Source organism: Falco biarmicus, chromosome 13, assembly GCF_023638135.1.
Source record: "Falco biarmicus isolate bFalBia1 chromosome 13, bFalBia1.pri, whole genome shotgun sequence".
Taxonomy (NCBI): domain Eukaryota; kingdom Metazoa; phylum Chordata; class Aves; order Falconiformes; family Falconidae; genus Falco; species Falco biarmicus.
Window position 1 is genome coordinate 7875501 of NC_079300.1, and position 23791 is coordinate 7899291.

General features: G+C 37.4%; 1 protein-coding gene across 8 annotated transcripts in view; it reads left to right on the forward strand.

Moving 5' to 3' along the window:
* Positions 1-23791, forward strand: part of NAALADL2 (N-acetylated alpha-linked acidic dipeptidase like 2) — a 507046-nt gene that overhangs the window by 453433 nt on the left and 29822 nt on the right. For all 8 annotated transcript variants that reach the window (XM_056358613.1, XM_056358610.1, XM_056358614.1 and 5 more), the window contains one exon: positions 19223-19316. In XM_056358613.1, coding sequence (XP_056214588.1) covers positions 19223-19316 — 94 coding nt within the window. The remainder of the gene's footprint in view (positions 1-19222; positions 19317-23791) is intronic.

Sequence of the window (23791 nt, forward strand, 5' to 3'; positions counted from 1 at the left end):
TGAAAAACAGTATGATGGTATCGTAACATCCATCCATATTTTTGTGGATACTGCCACACCAAATAGGGCAGTATTGCTCTATAACATATTTAATTACAGTTGACCTTAGAGAGCTTTTTTTTTTTTCCAAATTACAATATGTAGTTAATAGATAAGATGAATTTTTAATTAAAGAATTCCATTTAAAATCTTGTTTCTGTTTGTCTGGTACATTTTTTAATTAATCTGTATTTGTTGGGGAAAGACAATGATACTCCAGAGCCATTTGTTTTCCTCAGTGAAACAAAAGTAAGCAAAAATAAATCTTAAGATACTTGGGTACAGTCAGTGTCTGAATCTACAGCAAGTGCTTTTATCTCATCATAGCGTTAGAGTTGTTAGGTCATCAGTCTGTCATTGACTAGCTGTCAGAGAAGAGATTCGGCATCTTTATTTAAAAACAAAACACTAGCCATACCTGGAAAATGTAATTTTTCTCCTCTTTGTGCCTCTTGCTGGGCTCTGCTGGCACTGGTTTGCCAGACCACATCGCAGGAGAGTGAAGGACTTTATAAAGGTACTTGGCTGATGCACTTCAGCACACCTCAGCGTACTGCTGGAGGAGATGTGTCCTCTGAGTTGGAAGGTCTTGACTTTTGCCTTACTCGGCAGTCGTATACTGATGAGACACGATTTTCTTGCTTGCTGGAGAAAACAGGTTCTAACATAGGGAGAAGCACCCAAATTCTGACAAACTTTGGATAGTTGTGGTGCAATTATGTAACAGAAGACAGTAGCTATGTGGGCACATTTTTAACAACTGAGCGCTACTTCCAAAACAGAGAGCTATAAATCTGTGTCTCATTCAATATCTTATGCATTCAGCCTGTCCAGAAACAGATGATATGTTAGTGTTAACAATCTACTTTTCATCTTCCATTTATATGCACAATAAATTGCTGGTAAGTTTTCCTTGTGGACTTTTAAAAGCAGAAGAGATCAATACGTACAAATATATATACACAGCTTTTAAAATAGCAAGCCCTTAGAAAATACTAGAGTGCATGAAGTTGTTTCCCAATATATTCACTAGTGGTGAAGTGATGCTGTTTATGGGAATTTCTCTAAGTAACTGTGCCTGTCCCGGGTCTCTAGGGGAAAGTGAAGCTGACGGCTCGGAGTGCATTGTCCTCAGGACTTGAACATGCTCATTTTATTTTGTTTTGTGTTGATGGAGCTGTGCTTAATGCCAGATTCTAGTCTGGAGCACAGGCTTGATATCGCCAAACGGCCAGACCTAAGACAGTGAACTTCGGTGAGCTTTTGCACGATACATAAACTTTTTAAATGAATGTCTAAAGCTGAAAGGCGTATGATGCTTTCGGTATAGTGACGGGTATTATTTGTGCAATTTGTTTACCACAACTAGCCACTGATTGTGTTACTGTACTATTAGTCAGATTGTGCTTGCTGGCTCTTCGAAGATATCAGCTGTCCCAGATGCACTATTTACACAAAAACATTGTGAAAATACTGGATTATTTTTGATTATTATTGCATTTTTATGAAGATTATTGTATGTTATGCCAATGAGTAAGTTCTGACTTCACTCTTAATGATCCTTATAGGCACTGAAGTTCTTCAAAACTAGATTAGAAACCAAAGCAAGGAAGTGAGAATCTTGGTGAGGAACACAAAAATGGAAACGTGCGGTTTTGCTCGGTGCATTCAATTTTAAAACTTTTTTTTTTTTTTCCTGCTTGTAGTTCAGGCCGTGCACATTTACTCTGTTATGGGATTTGGAGAGGACAAAAATAAGCCGAAATGGTAACAAGAAATGCATCATGTTCTTTCATTAAATTGAGAATTCAGTTGTCCTGCTTCTGTAGAGATACTTTATCCAGTAGCTTAGTTCTTTTATAGGGATGATTTTACTGCACAGTAAGACACTATTAGATAAATCTAGTAGGCATGTGGTTGGATAGGGTTTGGTTTTCTGCTATTTTCTGCTATTTCTGAGAAGCTGTCAAGAAAATTTTTTAAAAGGCCTCCAGTGTCTGTCTTTGTATTCTGTATTTTCACTGTATCACTGTACTGAAACTGGTATGATCCTGTTTGCTGCTTGTGTTTTCTTTGTCTCAGTTACTATTAAGACTTACATGTAAGCTTGAGATAATTATAAGCATATATGAAATGAAAAACCTGCCTCCATTCAGTGGCGAATGTATACGTGCTTAGTTTAACACTTAGAAAAGCTGTGACATATGCCACTGCAATACGTTTCATTTCATTAAAAACCTTCAAGTTTTGTAGATTTCAGCTTGAATTGGTTCATTGACGTAGATCATAGAAATAGAGCTGGTCTTCTGGGAATATCATAGGAATGACAAAAAAGACCTCTTTGCCTTAAAATACACCGTTTACTTCTCACTATTTTCCAGTATCTCCTTTAAAAAATATTTATATCATCATGCCTTTTATTGCACTTAAGAAAAAGGGGTTTTAGTGAAATATCTTCGACCTTTAGCACTTTTGGAAGGCAATGACATAACTGACCAAAGTAATGCTATCACAGTCCTCACTGCTACAAAGTGTTAGTCTGTAGTCCTTGACAGTGACCACTTGCTAGACACATAGCCTATACAAACTAGAAAAGACAGTTCAGTATTGAACATGAATTAGGCTGAAATAAGTACACTTATAAGATGAGGCTGAGTCTCCAGATTCAGTTAATGTTTGAAGACTCTAGCAGCATGGCACTTCAGATATTACAACCTGGTTGTACTGTCGTCTTCATGCTCTTACCTACAGCATCTCATGCTGACTATAAATGTTCTAGGGCACTGCACAATGTGCATTGACAGTACGTAAGCAGGGCTCCTTGGCGGTGCCTAAGGATGCTTTATAAGCAGAACACTTCTGTAATCAAGAAGTTGCTAACAAGCAGTTTCCATATCTTCATTCCCATTTATTTTTTCCTATTCTCATATTGTCTAATGTAATCTGTTAAAGTTGTGTAGATGACTTTTAAACAGAAGATTTAAATATATAATACCTTGCATAATCATGTGTTTCTCTTCATTATGTTACTAGCAAGTTATGTTCCAGACACTCAAATATGTAGCAGCAATTCAATTAGTAGTCTCACCTTTATTTTTAAACAGCAGTTTACAAGGGACATAAGCAGAGACCCCTCCTCCAGAATACGTCTATCATGAGAGATTATTTGATTTCATTTCTATGTTAACAGCTTAAGGTGTGAGTTTACTTTTGCATTTAACTTTTATTTGGGACATGTCTGTCCATACTTTTTTTCACGTACTTCATGCATTTCTGTTAGAGGCTGTTGGCAGGTTATTAACCAGAGGAACACTAATTTAGAACTCAGCTTTTTCCTCCATAGGTCTTGTGTATCACTCATAGGAGAAACATGGAAGTAGTCATGAAAAATTGGAAAGTAAACAGGAAGAAATATAAGTTTGATTTACAGGTTAACACTTCTCATTTTTATGAGAAGGCAAAGAACACAGTGAAGTTACAAAGGTCTTAAGAGTACCTTTAAAAAATTTCTGTTCTCAGCTTGGACAATTCCCTAAATTTTCTTGGAAACTACACTAAGCACATCCTTGCTATTAAGCCAAATCTTTGTACCAGCTTTGAAGTTTTATTTGAACGCATGAAGCAATTCAGGCTTTTTGGAGAGAAAGTAACCAAACTTTAATACTGACAGAAGTAAATGGGGCTTTTTAGCCTGGCTTTCAGAGTCCTCTTCAATTCACTGGAATCTTTCTTTATTATAAAAAAAATTTGGTGACTGTTTATTCGCCACTATCTTTGCCTGAGCTTTTCCAAACTACGGGAACTCAAGCTAAGAAACTAATCAGTAAAGTCCTGCATGCCCAAACTTTTCAATTTTGGGGTGTATGCGTTTTCCTGTATTTGCCAAAGAAAAGAACAGGGCATTGGGAAGTATATACAGTGGTAAGATTGTACAGCCTCTTCTGATCTGTAACTGTGTTTCTTGGACTATTACCATGTTTTCCATAGTTGTAGTGGACTTTCAAGCTTCCGTTCTTTTATGATTAGTTGGATCTTAAAAATGTTTCAAGTGTGACTTTAAAATTACTGTCTGTTCCAATAATCTCAGATTTCATAGCGTCTCAAAAGGCAGCAGAACTAGAAATCTTGCTTTTAGAGGTCACGTAGGAGATATTTAAAATAATCTTGAGTCACATGTTTTTACTAGAAACATTTTTAATGTTAAGAAAGATCCTGCTCACTTTCAGTTTGGCTATTTTAGTCCACTGAGACTGAGTTGTGTTGCTTTTTTTGCAGGGCTTAGTGGTTTTAATTCAAAGAAAGTAATGAAGAGAAAAATGCGAAAAACATCCTTCACACTGCTAAACAGCAACAGTAATATATTTATATTTTTTCTAAAATATATTGTACTGGCTAATCCAAACTCATTGAAACTGAATGCAGATTGATAGCAGTAGTATACAATTAGGCTTTGATGACTTTTTTTTTTTTTAACCCCTGTGAGGCAAATAAGATCACTTTTCCAAAGCAGATTGTAAGTGAAGGGATGACAATACTGGAGCTGAGAGAAGAGCTACAATTGCCTAGTGTCCACTCACCTCTTTGAGCCACTAGTTAGTTTTGAAAGATTTATCCGAAGCTCAAGTTGCATTTTCAGAAATGACTGGTGGTACTGGCAGGTAAGCGGTGTGGGATCTTGCTGGCTTGCTGACTCTGTCCCTTGTAGTTACCAGCATCTTTTAGTACCTGTCATCTGACCTGGGCTGGGGAAACACATAGTCCAGTTAACACCTCTAGCTACTCAAGTAGATTCTTCTTAGCAGACTAAAAGTCAGAAGTAATTTTGGGAATTTTCGCCTTTGGTTTTTAAAGTCAGGTTTCAGTTACATTGTCTTTAATCATTACAAGAGATGAGATTATATATTAAGAGTCTTAACATATAAAGACCTTGAGTCTTTAAGATAATGCTTGTACATAGTGTAGATGACTATACATCATTCTTTTTATTTGCATTAATTTAGACAGACTTTGTGACATAACATGCTGCTGACGCTTTTCCCTCAAATATGAAATCAGAATGGAAATAAAATATCATGGATGAGATACTACGAATCGTTATGGTAACTCATGCTAATTGAAGTTAGATTTCAGGACATATGAATTACTCATTAACTTAAGATGAAGAACTTTGAGGTCATTTAGCCCATTTCTGCTGGTACAGTACACTTCCTTCCTTTCTTCCTAGATTGTATTTAACTATCAAAGAGAAAGGTCTCTTGCCACTTTACTTGATGAACTGTTCCACATCCCAGAATGACTACTCACAAAGTTTTTTCTTTTTCTTATTCAACAGAAATAGTTCTTCCTTTATTACGTTTTTTTAGTTGTTTCTTTTAATTTTTACTTGGAAACTTGAATTTCCTGTAACTACTGTGTTCTTAATTTCTTTGGTAAAAGAGTCCTTTATTTTGAGATCAAAGAATTCTGATACACATTAGCACTTTAATTATAAACTACAGAACGGTAACTGAATGAATAGGGTGAAGGCTCTTTTAGACTAGCAGGGCTGACAATTAAAAAGGCTTTTTTCATGACTTGCAGTATAACCTATTCTTTTTTTGTTAAATATGGCTATTATTGTAATTGAAGATTAATAATCACTAATAGCTACTGGGATCTTTTAATGTCATATTCTGCACAAATAAAACCCTCTGCTTTAGATAGTACTAGCCTCCCCCTTCATCCCCTCTTTTGCAAATGTCAGTTGTTTCTTGAGCAGAATAAGCAGAAAAGGCAATAAACTCATCTGAAGACATACAGTTAAACCTCTCTCTGAGGGGCATGTGGGTTTTGTGCAGGGGAATGCTGCAGGAGTGGAGTTAAAATAAGTATTGCCCAAATCAGCATAATCTAATATTGTGTCTAGTGTCTGCTGTTCTCAGTGTGAAAGATTTAAACATTTGGGAATGGACAGACATGGAGGTGCCTGGGTGCTGTCTCCTGGGACAGCCCTGCCGATGGGGGACCGTGACCGCTGAGTGATACGCAATTAGCAGCTCCTAGAAACCGCAAGTTTTAGAGCGTCACTTCCATTTTTCTTGTTTCAAATATTTAATGTTTTAAGGTGTTAAAAAACTTAAATCGTGTTACTTGTTACCTATTGCTTTCAGCTACTGCGTGAATTCTAAAATCTTTTTCATTAGGTCCATAAATGAAAACCTTTGGTTTTTTCTTTTTTTGGTTTGTTTCTTTTTTAAAAAAAATCCAGTAATAAACGTGCATTCTAATCACTCCCTCACCCCAGAAATGCCCCATATCCTTATTATTATTGGATGAAGCTTGAATGAAAATATTGTTAATTGGGGTTCAGAAGCTGTTACAGCATTATGGTATACCAAAGAGATCAGAACTTTCTGTAGGGCTTTTTAGTTTCTCTGAATATACAGAGAATACACAGTGGTTTGTATTTTTTATGTATGATGTATAGTGGAAAATGTTCTAGAAATTTCACTCTGATATCAAGACTCTTTTAACATTTACCTTTAGTTCAAAGCTATTCAGAGTACTTCAAATGCCTACACACATAGCCTTTCTAATGCACGGGAGAGAAGAAAATACTTAGACTCTATAAAGTGTTAATTTATTTTTAGGTCTGAAAACCTAATTTTATCTGTAACTTCATCTGTCTTCAATTGTAACATACAGAAGAATTTTGAGATGAGTTTTTCTCTGATCAGTATATGCTTCACACACATGTGCATGCATATATCACTTCTGATGCTATCAGCACTCCCACTAATTTGTTCACTGTGTATCAGTGCCATATTCTGCAGTACTTTTTGTGTTTGGGGGATAAATTATTTGGAATTTTACATAGTATGGGGGAATTATGCTGAGTACACACTCATTACAGTATGCTGAAGGACATTATTAAGTATTTTCCTCTCATACATTTTCATTCTATAGTATTTCTAAAAATCCGTCCTGTTCTCCCTGGCTCTGTGATCAAACCACTTTTCTGCATTGTAATCTTCTCTTCTCTTGACACATTTGCCTTGCAAGTCTTTTTTCTCCCTGCAGTCCATCTACAGTGTTGTTACCAAAATTATCTTCCTCAGCTCTCCTTTTAATCTTGCCATCTCCTCTTTCCAAAATTCCCCAGGCTCCTGTTGATGTTGTGCAACAAATTCCAACTTGTTTTTCTTTCAAAATCTTTTGCCTCTTTCAAACCCCATCTCTTCCACTCTCCAGTCTCTTCAACAACACCCCTTTCATCTTCTTTCCATACAGTCATCAGATCTCCGTCCTTGTCCTTACATTTGGAAATACTCAGGCAAAACTTGTCTCCTTGTCTATTTACCCACACTGAGATCTCTTACGATAAACCCATTTGTTCCAGAAAATTAATCTAAAGCTGGAGACAAATAGGCATTCAGCTAAGCCAAAACAAAAGGAATGATTAGCAAGACCAGAAGCTAACAAAAACACAATGCGTACCAACAGGGTGAGTCCTGCATTTAAGCTTTTTCTTACAACAAGGCTTGTCAGATAGTGCCAAGTAACCGGTGGCTGTGGTATTTCATATCCCTGCTGCTTTGGTTGGTTCTATTGGATAAGCTTCAGATAGGTGGCAAGCCTCTTGGAGTAGATGTCTTCCGAATTGTTTTCTGAGACAAGTAGTGCATTTGAGGTGCTTAAATACTAATGGTCATTATAGATAATATCATATTTAAGACAGGTAGTACTTGCAGCAACCATGGTGCAGTACTGTAGGTAAACATTGATTTTTAGGTTTTTTCTTAACAGTAACTGCTGTCGTTTGAGCAAGTAGTAACATTTCCTGCAGTGTTGTAAGATTATATGCTTTTTAAATGTGCTTCTCTATTTAATCTTTGTTGTTGCCATTATATCATGCTGCCTTTATCATTTTAATACAGAGCCCACATAAAGATAGGGTGCAGTGGAACGAAATGGCCATCATCATTTAAGTATCTTAGTAACAGGTGTATTATTACAGTCCCAGATGTGGTAATAAATCTCAATTCTACCTTCAGATAGTTTGAATTTTATTGCTAGGGTTCCTTATGAATTTTGAGGGCCATTCTGTAGCACAGGACAGTCTTCTGAGTTTTTTTTCTCTGTTTATAGAAATATTCTGTGATATGGAACAGTATGTGTTAGGTCTTCATTCATTGTTGCTCAGGGATAAGTTTGAAAGGTGAGGGAATTTCTTTTTCAGGTAAATTGGTACTCTCAGGAGCATGCCAGCTATTTATAAAATACTTCAGTAGGTTCATCAAACTGACCTGGGATTCCCTAAGGCTCAAAAAATTTGTCAGAACTGGCATTTTCCCCAAGCCTGAGGGGAGGTTGCTCAGTCCCAAACACTCATCTTTAATTAATGTTTTCTTTTAAAATAAAACAACCGATCTTCCCCCACCTTTATTTGTTAAGTTACGCTATTTAATTACAGGAGAAGGTTTGAGAACTCCTTTTGAGGTTTAAATTTCAAATTATTAATTTAAGTCAACTGGTTACTTCTTATTCTATGTATCTTGCACAGTATACATTGAAGATTGAATATTCTGATTTGAAAAGTAGTGTGAAAAATACATAGAACTTGTATCTTTGAATTATGATATTAGTAAGAAACTTAAATACCTTTCTGGCTTGGTAACTACTATGCAAGTGTATCAAAGAGCAGAATCTAACTCTAATGGAAGCAATTGCTAAACAAAGAAATTGTGTGGATATTGCAGTATAGCCTGGTTTCTGGGGGGTAGCCTTAGTGTATTATCCATCCCATTATATATCCCACCTGAAGTGGAACGTGTCTCTATTTATGGGTCTTTTCAATGAGCTGTATACCACAGAGCTATGCATTTTCAGCTTCCCTTGGATCCTCAGCACTGTGGTACACTAGTGTCTTTCCCTCAGGGCTAGTCTGTCGTGTTTAATGAACTGTCAGTGCTCCAATCATGACTGATTAGGGTGACCTAAGTGGAAAAATTTCAGGTACTTTTGCATCAAGAGGCAACAAGAGAGAAAATAACAGTATTCTCTCTATACAACCATTCAGTATCTTAGCTTTTCTGAGTTTGAGAGGATAAAGAGACTTTAATATGTAACGTTCTCATGAATCTTTTTGTAATGCTTATTCTGTTGAGTCTATGCTGAACTGACTGCCCAACTTTTCCAAGTTTCTCAAGGAACCATTGCTTCAACACCCCTCATTGATGCTTTTCTTCAGGTTCTTCAACTCCTAGATTCAGTTTTAGCCATACGCTGTCACTGGTTCTCCCCAAATCCTGTCTCTCTTTTGCCTAGCACAAATTCTTCCTTCAGTATGCCCACTTAGAAGATACCATAATGGTAAATAAAATTCAGGCAAAACAGAGTATAGTTTAAGGCTCCTGTTACAGCATTTCCTCATCATCTTCTCACAAATCCCCATAGTCAGGTCTGACCCATTTTGAAGGTCATGCTATGCAATGAGATTTAAGACTGGTGGTGTATTAACACAGCTCAGTGTCCTGATATCATGATCATTAACATTGAAAAAATGTGTAAATGAAATGGGGAGAGATGAGGAAAAATAGGAAAAAAATGTATTGTCATAATAATGGAAGAAAAAGAATAATGAACATCAAGGAGAATGACTGTTAGGTAGTGAAACAGATTATATGCATTATTTTAATTAAGAGTGCCTAATAGTACATATGGTTTCTTTTGAATAATAATTGCATGCTGATGAAGTGTGATTAGAGACTTTTTTTTCTTAGGAGTTCAATTAAATCAAATCCATTTCTGTAAAAGGGGAGTGATTAAAAAGATGATATCAAGGTCTAAACTGAAAGCTGTGGTTGCAGCTTCCTACTGCAGATTTCTGTATTATTGCACTCGTCTGATGACTATTATCTAGTGCTGAACAATGCCACGAGTTTCAGACTGAGTCCTGTGGATGCGGCAGAAGAACTGGCTTTACAGATCAAATAGAAACTTAGCAAATACTTGGATGTCCTTGAATATATGATCTTGGGGTTGGTCCTAATTCCGGAAGATTCTTGGTTCATGCATGTGTCTTGAAGCATATAAGAAGATACTCTAATTAATTAGGACTGTTAGACAAAGTACCGTTTGTTAGGCTGATACGTATTTCTGTAGAGTCCTTGTGAATCCAGGTGATTAAATGCAGACTTGCACTGCTGCTTATTTTATCTGCTAGTCATTACTGTCTGACTTGAAGGCTTGTAGACCGGCAGGACCCAGCAAACTGTCTGGCAGCTGTTAACAGAATTATCAATTAGCTTGCTGAGTCCTATCATCTTGTCTTTTGATTATCCTGTATCATGAGTAAGGGTGACTGGTTGTCCTAACATCCTGACTGCAGTCTTAAAGACGTACATAAGTCAGGGAAAGGTTCCGATACTCATTAACTGGTAGCAAACACAATGAAGGTCTTTGGTAGCATGGAAAGGTATGATGTCCAAACTGTTAATCACACCGTCCTGCTTTTTCATGCCAGTACACAGGAATCTACACTGATATATCATAGTCTTTTATTCTGAGTTTGCATCCATTTTCTTTACTTTAAACTTTCCTTAATGGCTTAAATCAGAAAAAATACTTGACATTTCTTGTCCTAAAGTGTGTGCACTACTAGCTAGCTGCATGTTTTATCCTTTGAATATCTGTATTCCATATGCAAATAAAGAAAAAAATTAAAAGCTATGTAGTTTTGGTTTAAGGCAGTAAAGATCTGTTCAAGATGCAATTTCTGTAACATGATCTTTGTCATTTAGAGATCTTTGTCTCTGACATGTGGAAACAAATTTTGCTTCCTATCTTACGATATACTTCTCTTTCTACCACAAGTATAGCTAAATCTATTTCCCCAGGACTGCCTGTAACCAGCTTCAGGCAGTTAACGTTGCTTCCTTAAAAAGGATCTAGCGCTAGTTTCCCCCTCCTCCTGCTATACCCGAAGAGGCTGAGAATTAAGTCATTTAAAAGGTCACTTTCTGTGCAATGATGGCATCTTGGTTTATGAGAATGCTAATATGTAAATCATTCAGCTTTAAAGGAAAATTTTCTCTATTTGTCACTCTCCAAGTCTGCAGCTGGTAACCAGAGCAACCTGGCTTTAAAGGAGGATATGAAAAAGAATTAACACTAGAACAAACTTTTTTAAGAAATCTGATGTGAGGATTTGTAATGATATAAAGATTTGTATTGTCGTGGTGTGACCTCATCACCCAGGGCTCATGAATTGCAGAAGAGCATTCTGTTACATCCTTTTGCAATGTTCATTATTATGCACACGAGGGAAAAGTCTAAGTGATTAACTTCTTTTAACAAGAGGCTTGAATCTAGTGGCCTTTCTAGAAGTGAATTTGTACCGCTACAATTTGATGTACACAGCTATGAAATATATGATCAGAAACTCTCCTCAATTATTGCTACTTACCTGCAGACTTCAAAGACAGGCAATTTCTCTTCATGTGCCAAAAAAAAAAAAAAAAAAAGAATAAAGCACTTGAGAAATTCTCCATTTCCAGCTACCCTTCTGCACCTCTAAACTGCCCACATCAGGAACTGCTTGAGGTAACGTTGTGGCTTCCCATGTAAGCATTAACTCTGTGTATTCTGCACAGACATCAAGTTGCTCTGCCTCAGTTCCAAACAAACCAGGCTGAGTACAAGTTCATTTTACACAGTGCCAAGCCTAACTCAATAAAGCTATTATCTTGGAAGTTGAGTTAATAATCCCTGTTCTGTGCCGCTGCGGTAGCAAGAGCATAAGAACCACCGCAATGGGCCAGGCTTCAGCCCGCATCCCAGGCTCTGACCGTAGCTAGTGATGAATGCTTTAGAAGAATTGTATTTCTCCTATGACCACAGCTGAAGATTGAATCTGGATCGTCATTTTTAGTAGTCAGCAGTGTAGTGCCCTGCGTGAGGCCGACTAGTCCTGTCTGAAACCTGTTAGCGCTCTTGGTGTCGGGCACATCCCGTGACAGAGCGCCCTGGGAAGCAGTGACATCTTGCAGGACACAAGGCACCCCTGCCCAGCACCCTGCTGCTGTGTGAGGAGCACCGTGATGGCCCCTGATGTCCTCACTCATATCCCTTTCATTGGTGATCTGGACAGAAGGTAGAAGTGAGTGGAAAGAAACTGTATAACCTTATGGAGTTACAACCCAGGGCATGGGCTTAGAATCTCTCACTAGAAATTAATACAATTTGAAATTTGTTTTTAATTTACACTTAGTAGAACATTAACATAAATGCATTTAAATTATACAAACTGTATATTCCTTATACTTTATGTAAATATAGTTTAAAATGTAGGAATTTCTACATGTACACAGAAAACAAAGCAGAGAACTAGAGTCTCTTTTTTTGTGCGAGTAGTTGAAAACAATGGGATAAATGATCCCTCCCAGCTGTCAATGAACTCTATAGGAAATGGACTTTCACTGCTCTAAGTGCTTTATATTAATAAGTTGGCCAACAAATTATATTTTAAGCAAATAATCACATAAGAGAATACTTCTGCCCTTAATTTCTTAGTGCCTCAGAATCTCATCGTAAGCCATGTTGAAAACGTAGCCTGTGATCCCATAAACAGAGATCTTCTGTACTCCAGAGTAAGCAGCCCAAGCTACCATAATTCTGGCATGTCTTAATATGTAACTTTGGGATGCCTAATGCTGTGTGCCACGGTAATACAGTTAGGTAAGTCTCCTTACCTGTTCACAGGATCCCTGCAAAGGGACAATACCATGGTTTTTGTTCACTGTCACTTTTACTTTCTAATCAGTATTTTCTATACTGAGAGTAAATAAACCAATATGAAATTATAGAGGGGGGGTGTGTTGAAATTAAGTTTTTAATATTTTTAAGACCTCATACTTTCCTTGGTCGGGAACAGCTGTCACAAATTCCTTTGCCCTAGTTCACCTGCCGTAGCCATAGACTCATCCTACTCTTTTCTCAGAGCGCCCCCTACTGACTTAAAATACTCCGTGTTGAACTGAATGTCCGATACCCCAAAATACCGTTTGACCTGCACTGTAAACACATGTCCTGGCGCCAAGACAGATTTCAGTAACAACAAAAAACACATATGATACTGCTGAATTTTTGAAATGTTCTGAATTTTCAAAAGTTGACACCGTTATTGCAAAGCAAACATGTTTGTGATTACATTTCTATTTCTCCGTCTAATCAAGGGAATGTGCTGCTTCAGAAAAATAGAGGCTCGAAGAACTGGTTATTTACTCATGCTCCTGCCTCTGACTTTTCTTATATGAAGCAGTTAACGTTTCTGGGTGGCGGTGAATATAAGAAAAAAAAGTATGTAGACTGATTATGCAGGAAGTTTTTCTACAGTGAATTGATATCCCAGTATTAAAAACGCACATGAATTTATCATGAGTCTCACGATTGCTGCCATTCATCTAGTAATACTAGGTGCTGAAATTATATTATTGCCAGGTAATCAGAGATTTCATTTAAATAGACTCACTTTCTCATGCTTAATTAAAAAAAATCTGATAACATGAAGGAAGTCAGGGGGGAGGGCAGGAAGAAACAAGCAGAAAGCAGATTCAGGAGATTTGCTGGTATTATCAAAAATATTTCTTTAATTTTGCAGGGTGGAGAGGTTGGGGAAGGCTGATTATTTTAACATTTGAGATTGTTAATGTTGTGGCTCTGAGAGGAGATCTTAATATATGCAGAGATTTATTCCTTATTTACTGTTGTTTATGTTTGGGTTAATGTCAAAAGATCTCAGCAGGTCATTCTGCTAGTCAGTCTGTGTGGAAAGAGAGACCCCTTCATGCAAAAAGATGAACCGCTGAGATTAGAGAGTGTGACAGCCAGCCACAAAAGTTAAACCTGTTTATTCACCTTTACAAGAAAAAAAGGGGGAAAACCTTGTTATTTTCAACACACTTTTGTTGATTATGCTAAACAGCACAGTATCTTTCCATGGTCTTTCCTCATGATGAACCCCATGGATAATGTGTGAAGGGAGACGGAGTGAGGGCAAGTGTGAGTCAAAAACAATAATACTGATGTTAAAGGAAATTAAGGCTCAGAGTTCAAACGAGTCGCTCAGTGTCACATGCTGATCAATTGCAAGGATTGCATCTGTAGTATGGAGTCTTACGTATAGTCTGTTGAGTCTGTAGTTGGGAATCTACACAGGTGTACTACTTGGTACATTATCTGCTTTCTAGTATGAGTTGTTAAGGATTTTGGTAGATCAGCTGTCATGAGTATGCTAGTTTTCTCTAAAAGTGCACAGGTTTCAGTAGGGTTAAGTGTTGCTAATATTCACAGATAAAATTATGTAATAAAGCCCTGAAAATTATAGAATGCAGGAAGGAAGAAGAAGTATGCTGCGTAGGTATATGGCCCAAAATATAAAGGAGTTGCCACTGCAAAAATCAGGTTTCAAGTAGCTGTGTCTCAATTCGTTCCAGAAGGTAAAACTGGAGTACAGCACTACTGAAGAGCAGTGTTCACAAAAGGATAAGCATTACAGTTTACCTGATTTTTTTGTTATGTTGTTTGTAAGTTAGCATCTCAGAAGAGGTCTGAGAGAGATGTCTTTTAAGATTTTAGCACTCTTAATGTGACTAAAAATGTCCTAAATGCTCATCACTTACGCCCACTGAGGTTTACATAGCATGGAGGCTAGATATAGCACACAGCTTCAAATTTCACTAGACAAAAATGAAAAACAATAATAATAATAAAAAAAATACCAAAACCCAAGACTCCACATGAACTTTGGTGTTAAAGAAACTGCCTGCACGCTATATGCTGATGTTTATTCTAGCAGATTGATCTCTGTCATGCATAATGTTTTCATATCTCCATATCCACTACATACATTTTCATTTTACTCATTTTAACAAGTTTCTTATTATATGACAGAATGGAAAATTGGTTGTCATACCTGCATTGTCCGTAAAATGAGATAACATGTAAGACATGTCCCTGCAAGATATGATCAATAACAGCATGCCCCAAAAGCAAACCTGAATCTATGTTCAAAAGGCTGAGTGGAGCCTTTCACATTTTTGTATCCTAGATTTTAAGCATTCAACTTTTTGTAAAATTTTGCATGCCAATAGACGTACTTTGAGTTGTTCGTAGGAGCTTGGGTATCTGAGGAAGTGAGTTGCCTTGAAAACTGAGGTTAGCTCACTGAAAAAACAGGTACGACATACTCACCAAAAGCAAATTATTGTGATGATTCCCTCCAACTCCATTTCAGTTTCCTTATTTACATTGTAAAACATCTAAAAAGATAAAGAATGTTTATAATTTACATCAATGACCATATTCTGTGTGTTTAATCTAGGTATTTTATTGTCCCAGTATTTTGGGGAGTGGTGCAGGTCCACCTGATGTTCCTGAGAGCTGACTTTTATAGTGAAATTAGGTTCATAAGTTGGGTAGAATTGCAAGAAGTCATTGTTCCTAAATGAGTGGGTTATAACGCTTTGTAAGAGGGAAGACCCTACTGCTTCATTTAGGAAGTGTCACGTGATACTGATTCATCTTTAGCACCAGCATTTCTGAATGTTTGGGGGGTGTTTTAGCTTCTGGGATCTGCACGGTTTCAGAGAGATAAAGGCAGGGGCAGTAGTTATTTCCTTCCTACAAAGATGTTTACACTGTAAGGTAAAAGACTTTGAAAAAATGTTACCTTCGTATAAACCTGTTTTGAATAGTCAAATTTATTTTGCAATATACATAGAACCATAGACTGGCTTGGGTTGGAAAGGACCTTAAAGCCCACCTAGCTCCACCCCCCTGCCCCGGGCAGGGCCACCTTCCCCCAGCCCAGGTTGCCCCCAGCCCCGTCCAGCCTGGCCTTGAGCCCTGCCAGGGACGGGGCACTCACAGCTGCTCTGGGCAGCCTGGGCCAGCGCCTCACCACCCTCACAGCGAAGAACAACAGTATAACTACAGTTATTGTTTTGTATTAATATTTATCTCTAAAGTAGTTGGAAGTTCATTAAATACATACTCGTTTGCATATGCATTTTAAATTGTATAAGAAAAGCATTTCAGAATCAATTAGCATTTGAACTATACGTTTTTTCTTTAGTCTTGATAACTGTGCAAATGTTACATCAATTATTGTGTGTATTGTGTATATATTATTATGTATAAATGTTATTTGAGAAGTTGTCATTAGTGCTATAACCAGTTCAGAATGGGAATAGAATCAATTATGCTGCTTAAGCGTTTCACTTTATAAGAAAATACTTGTCTTTACTCTTTGCTAAGTTATTCTTGCATTTAATAATTCAATAGGTAGTCTGAACCATTTTTCAACAGAGAAAAGGGGGCAGAAACTTGTCTTTGTTTTCCATGTATATTCAGTGTTGTACTCGAGGGAATGGTATATCCAAAAATAAGATTATAAATAAGAAATCAGTAGCCTTTTCTGTCTTGCTGCATTATGTGGGTTTGATATATGGTTCTGCAGCATTATTACTTACTCTGTTCAAATCAATGCTCTGAGCTTTCCTTTATGTGATTGATTTCTTCCAGATTAGTCTACAAAGTTACGTGATTTAATAAACAAACACACACTTTTACCTCTTTACTAAAACACAACTATCTGCAGTATTACATACAGAGATATTATAAAGTTTCCAGAATGCTTCAGTCCATCATAAGATTTTGAGGGTATACTTTATTTGGATAGGAGAGGAAACAATTTTGGTCTTACGTAGTCAAAAGCAAAATAAAATTGCTTGGAAAAAACAGAAATAAGGCAAGAACTTTTAAAAATTAAGCCAGGTTCTGTAGAAGATAATGATGAAAAGGAAAGACACTTACTAAAGTATTCTCCTCTTTAATGCCACTTTCATGCCTCAGAAAAGAAGCATTTTTTCCATACTTTTGTGTCCTTAAACATTGCAGTAGTGGATTGAAAAGTATCAGTAGCACTGTATAACTGTTCATGTCCCCCCCCCCTCTAAAATATACCTATGGAAATGTATCTTTAATTAGTGAATTAGATTTTTACAGAAATTGGGTGTCAGGGAAGAATTAAAATGTTTCATGTGATACAGGACTATTTAGGGTTCAGTGGGTTCATGCTCCATATAGGTGCCTCATCTTTAATATGATGTTACTTCCTTCATTGCCACAGTTGCTTTTCCATAGCAATGTACTGGTTGTTAATATTTTGGGCAGCTGTATCTTCAAAGATTTCTGTGCAGGACAAGGAAGGATTTTGCATGGCATCTGGACATTTAGAACCAGATTTTTTGCAGTTGCTTATGGCTGTATTATATGAACCTGGTCTGTGTACAGTTTTTTACAGATTTCTGTTTGCGCTAACAATATATTTTTTTATTATTATTATTTTATTTCCGCAATACCCCTCGGATATTCTAACTAATGTTTTTAATGCTTTTCAACCTAGATATTTGTGTATAATCACTGATAGAAAATATAACAACCTTCAAGCATTAATGGTGTGTGCAGTTGGGTAGTTTTGGAGAAAAGTTTCATGAGGGGTTACTGTGTAATATTTCAACAAAGATGTCCAAACACAGTATTTTTCATCTTCCTTCAAGTTCGCTCTTCGTTCTTTAGTTTTTCCGATAACAGCCTGACATATTGTTATTCCTTCCTATTTTTTTCTCACTGTATATATGGTAAGTTTTGGTGGTTTTTTTTTTTCTTCATGCCTTTTGCAATATCGTATTCTCTAGAGGTAAATCTCAGTAGCTTCACAGTGTGTCTCCACTCAGATGTTGGTTGCAGCCTGATATACAGCATGTTCCCTCAGTCTCTGTACCCAAATCAGTCTGTGGCCAGGTCATTTCTTTAATGCTTTCCGAGAAGTGTTGGGGTTCCATTAATCTTTCTTCAGGATACCTGTCTTTTTTATATTACCCTGTTTTCATCCACTTTCCTGGAGATAGTTTTCCTTTTCAATTGCTTTACTATTGTTTTTAATATTCCTTAGTATTGTCTTTTCCTACTACTTTGTATTGTAGAATTAAAATGCTGCTTTCAGCACAGCAACTATCATATTGCTTTTGAAGGATAGATATTATTCTAACCGCCCCCCCCCCCCCCCCCCCCCCCCAGCACCTTGGGAAGTATTGTACAATATGATTCTATTCAGTCCACATTTTTATCAACACGATCACCATCCCCCACAGCCATCATTCCCTTTTAGAGCACAGCCCTACAGGTATTTTTTTCCTTTTTGCAATATCAAGATACGAAGAAGATGAATGAAAGTTTCTTGCATGTTTTTGTCAGTGTGTCTTTATAGCTCCCGTGAACAGTGATGGACTTGGCAGCCTAGAGACTGAAATCCTCTGTTTAATCACAGGCTAGGTATAGTTCAGCAGAAAGACATATTTCTATACACAGCCCCTGTGGCGTGGCTAAGCCTTGAGCTGGAGAGCCTGTCTTCTGCAAGTGGAAAAAAAGCACTCAGGCCAGTCAGTCCCCAGCCTCATCTCTGGAACTGTTGAAAAGAACCATCCGTGCCACTGACTTTCATGACAGGTGCTAGCGTGTAGTCTGGAGTGGACTGAGAGTTCCCTTTCACTCATTTGGGATTTTTTTTTTCTGTAAGTTACAGAGAGTGTGTAGTGTTCTATCCAGTTTGGAAGTTGGACATCTGCATGCATCAAGTTGCCGCATATCTCTTCAAAATGCAGTTGGTTTTCAGGTCAGCTTGCATTTAGCCATGAGCTTGATCTGAAGCTTATTAATGTCTGTGATTTTTTTTTTTTTTTTTTACTTTTGTAAACTTTAAAAATCCAATAGCTAAAACTAAACAACTACATAAAAAAAATAGAACTCATTCCTATTTTTAGAATGTTGAGGTGTTTTATTTGAAAACAAGGCAAAACTAAGGCCCTTCAGAGACTGCTGCAATTTCCTAGGTCCACAGAAAAAGTATTAACCAGAATTTTTGTGTGTGGTCATAACTTGTAATCTTGTAACATTTTTTAACATATTAGAAAGCAATGGTCTAGGTCGTAATGCTTTTCACAGATTTGTGTTTATGGGGGTTTTTAATTATTCCCTGAAAATCCAATGTAATGAAAGTATGTGCTATTCCAAAAGAAATGCTGACTATTAAATCCGTAGAAATTATTATAACTGGGTTTTGGGTTTTTTTTCTATTTTTCAGCTAACAGGACAAGTGACTTTGCAAATTGCCAATGAACCGGTTTTGCCATTTAATGCCCTCGACATCGCGTTAGAAGTTCAGAACAGTCTTAAAGGTAATTTTTGTTTGAGGAATATTGTTCTCCATTAATTTGGGGGGGGGGGGGGGGGGGGGGAAGGATCATCTACTCACTGAGTACGGATTTTCAATTTCTTTTTGAATGATAGCCAGTGATTTTACTAATAAAACTGTGTAATTATATAATGCTAAACAAAACACAAATTTTGTTGCTAAACAAAGCCGTAAAATGTTTATTTTTCTTCTGATGTTACTCTGTCAGTAAGGTAATAATTAGTATTAAATGCTCATATTTACAGTAAAAGATAACCTCTGAGACTGAACGTTATTTTAATTCCCTTCAAGACTTTGTTCAGTACAAGCAAGAGAGGGCTTTTAATCCCATTGCCATTTGGCTCCTTAATTTTCACATTTGTCCTCTTTGTTTGGTTATTCCACTAACTCACCTTGTTGGCAGAGCATGCTAACTTTTAGCCTTTTTCAGGCATGAAAAGCATGATAATTTACCAATATGTATTGTTTGAGTTGTTTAAGCACTGAGACCCTGAAAGCTCTGTATTTGAAACTGATCTTGATGTGTTTGTGACAACAAGTTGGGGTTAGGGAGATGGGCAAGAAAGTTCTTAGTCAGAAGGTAGAAGTGACTGGTAACTTGGAAATTATGCAGATATAATTCTCATAGACTTTGGATTTGGCCCTGTTTGCTAGGTGTAGGATGAATGCCTTGCTATGAGACTGCTCCATCAAGATTCTGGAGCTGTTACTAATATTCCTGTGTTGCCTTCTCATTTCTATCTCTTTCTGTTGTCTTTTGGTCTTTTAGAACTTGATAAAATAATAAGCATTTTGCAGTCTTTTTTCCCTATGTTGCCAAACCCTAACATAATTCCTTGAATATGTATAAACTGAGATATTTCAGAAGCTTGTATTCTGGTCAGAATTCAGTAAACTTAAAAGGAATGGTGAAATGTATGTCCCTGACAAGAACCCCCATGAAAGACTGCTCCAAAGTGTGGTCTTGTTGGAACCTCACAGTGGAAAAATGTGGCATATTGTGTTGTGTTATTGGTGTATTGATGTGTTGTTATTTCCTCATCTCCAATTACATCTCTGATACAGATTACCTGTAGTGTGCTAATAAGGCCTTTCAAAAATATGTTTTCTGTTTATGCATTTAAGGAACTCTCAAGTTGATCTGTTCAATAAAAATATATGGTCTATAAAATCACACCAAAACTTCACATATATTTTAGTGGAATGTGAAAGATTTTTTTGCAATCTTGAGGTGTTGCCCCTGCATTTCATTCACTCCCTATAGTATAAAGTATCACTTTTCTGTAATACACATTCATAGACATATGATACCTTTTCTTTAATCTTTGCCATCCATCATTTTCCAGACCTAGGAATCAGAGGGCTAGCATTGGTCCGGAATCGGTGAGCATCCAAAAAGACAAGTAATTTTAGCTCTGTTGTGCCATATAAACATTGGTTTAGTTCAGCTTAAACACAGCAGGGAATGATCATCAAATGAAAAGTGTGGCTCAGCTGGTATTCCTGCAACTGAACATGAGGTGTCTGCTATTGTTCTTCCTTTTTTCTTTATTTTGAGTAACAGGGAATGTTGATTTAACCTGTCTTTTTTCCTCTAACTTCAGTTAGATCATTTATCTCAACCACTTCAGAGGAGGGAAAATTATTTTTGAGGCTGTAGGGCCAGCAGGATAAATTTTCTCCCAGTTGTTCACTTTGGAATTTTGTTTAATGACTTTTCTCATTACTTTCACGTCTCATCTGTCTCTGACTTGTGTCAAATAACAGTTTATTTTCATTTTCAAAGCCAATAAGACAGTGCTAGAAAAGATGTTCATTAGGCTTAATTTGTGCCTCTGCAGTCTGCTTCAGCCAGTCACTTAAACACACATTTTATTGCCTGTTGGACTTCCTCACTTTCTTGAAGTTAAGTCATACATGCAAATACTTGAGTCACAGTTTTGCAGTCTCCCGAGTGTCCTCACAAAAGGATGTGTGTGTCTCAATATTAGTTAATACTGTATCTATTTATGTTTCCAAAGGATTTAATTCTGTAGTGTGGTGGGCGTCTGCACTGCTGGCTCGGTTAAGTTCAATAGGATGTTACTCAGCGGTTTATAAACCATTTCTTACATTCAGGGTAGGCTGGATGGCAGGTTATAGGGAAATGTCATCCACAGTGTTTACATTGGCTTGAGGCCTGTTCCTCAGAAAGATGGGGAAAGGGCTGTTAAGCGACATGTGTTCTCTCTGCTTGCACACACCAGAACTCTTGGAAACAAGCTACTGCTTTTGCGTTTACCTGAAAGGAAGGGTTGTGACTGCAGAGACATTTCTTTTTGTGCATCTGCTGATGGTCTGATGTTTATACAGGAAAACTTGTGGTCATAAATGATGTGAGATGGGTTCCAAGGCTCAAATCCAGGTCCCCAGGGCTATTCAGGCTGTTATCTGTCTGATCACAGATGTGATATTTTAGAGAAACTCATAAATATGTGACAGTTTAAAATATTCTTGTTAACTACACATTGCAGTTGTGCAGTGTTTGTGCCTTTCATGCATTTAAAATCAATACTCACTGCAACTTGAATCGAATACAAGAATATCTCGCTGGGTTTCACATGCTATGAAAACCCAATCTATCTTTTGAGGTAGGGCACAGACAAGATGTCAAATCTGGTGTGTGAATGATACAGATGGTTCTTTTAAGCACTTCTGTAGAAGTATTTTGCACCTATATGTGACTACAAATGTATAAACATTTGTGTATAAGTATTTTGTATGTATAGAAGCATTTTTATTCAAAACATATTTGTGTTATCTGCTGAATGCTTTTAGTACTGTGCACTCTGAACTTGCTCCTTGTAGCCTGTCTTGCACTGGGTTTGAGCCTTGTTAGAATTTTATATTACAGCAAGCTTCAGGGACTGATGATGGAGTTGTTAAAAGTGTCTCATTAGGATTAAAAGCCTTTCTGTACTTTTGTACCTGACTGACTAAGCCATGACAATTTCAATCACATGGATTACAAAAATAAAGGCAGCCAGGTTCGGTGCTAGCCATGTCGCTTGCTTAGGTGCTGTTGGCTTTTGAAGCTGATACCAGTTTTCATTACTGCAAGTCACTGGGCTCACCTGGACTCACGCAGACTTTTCAAAATATTAGTTTCTGTTGCCCCAGCCTTAGGTTGTGGCTGGGAAGCACTTAGGCGCACATGCTGATCCTCTAGTTGTGGGTGTCATCACAGGCTGCTGAAGCCAGTACACAAATTAGAAAAGCTGTGAACCGCCTAGCTGTGAGAGGCCTATGAAGACAAATTAAGTGCAAGAGATTTGCTGGTTTTCCCTGTATAGGGAGGGCAAGGGCTGTGATTTACAGCTCTTTGGCTGATGCAGTGTCAGTTGTGCGTTGCTTCCTATCAGTTAGGCCCTTTCTTCTCCCTGGGATGGATGTTTTACAGATGTTACAACAGCTGAAGTACTTGGGGTGATAATAGTAGGCAGTGCTAGCAGAAGTTTAAAAATAATCTGGTTTATGATAAGCCATTTCCTAGAAAGTCTGCATGACTTTCCACAGCCCTGCCTCAACCTATACATTTCAAAACATCAGTCTAAACTCTCTGTCCTTAGAAAAATCAATACAGAAACATAGCTCTGTCATTACTTGATGGCTGCATACCCATCGCCTACAGCTATTTGCTAGTCTTCAGCTTGGTGTTTTACCTGCTTGACCGTAGTTCCCTGATCATTTAGGGTGCTTTTCAGAGTTACTTTCTCCATCTGTCTGTAATGGTCAGAAAGTTTCCCTCTTTACCATTTTCCTCTTGAACTCATTATCCTTGACTGCTATAGAGGGGAAAAATGCAACAGTAAGTTATCTGTATATGTTATCTGTATGTAAGACAGAAATACCTTCTTTTGCCATTAGACACTGACATCTTGTCTTCAATATTCTTTCAAGGATATTATATAGTATTACTGGCGAACCTTTCATCAGCCTTTAGAAAAAAAAGTTATGGACAAATGCATTTTCCAAGGACAAAGCATTTGGTACTGAAAGGGAAGGTTGAGCATTTATTCTGTATCACTAGGCCATATATGTTTCATCAGTTCTGTATGAAGTCATTGATAACTTCATAGAATCATAGAATGGTTTGGGTTGGAAGGGACCTTTAAAGGTCATCTAGTCCAACCCACTTGCAGTGAGCAGGGACATCTTCAACTAGACCAGGTTGCTCAGAGCCCTGTCCAGCCTGACCTTGAATGTTTCCAGGGACAGGGCATCTACCACCTCTCTGGGCAACCCGTTCTAGTGTTTTACCACCCTCATTGTAAAAAAATACTTCTTTACATCTACTCTAAATCTACCCTCTTTTAGTGTTAAACCATTACCCCTTGTCCTATTGCAGAAGGCCCTCCTAAAAAGTTTGTCCCTGTCTTTCTTACAAGCCCCCTTGAAAGACCACAGTAAAGTCTCCCT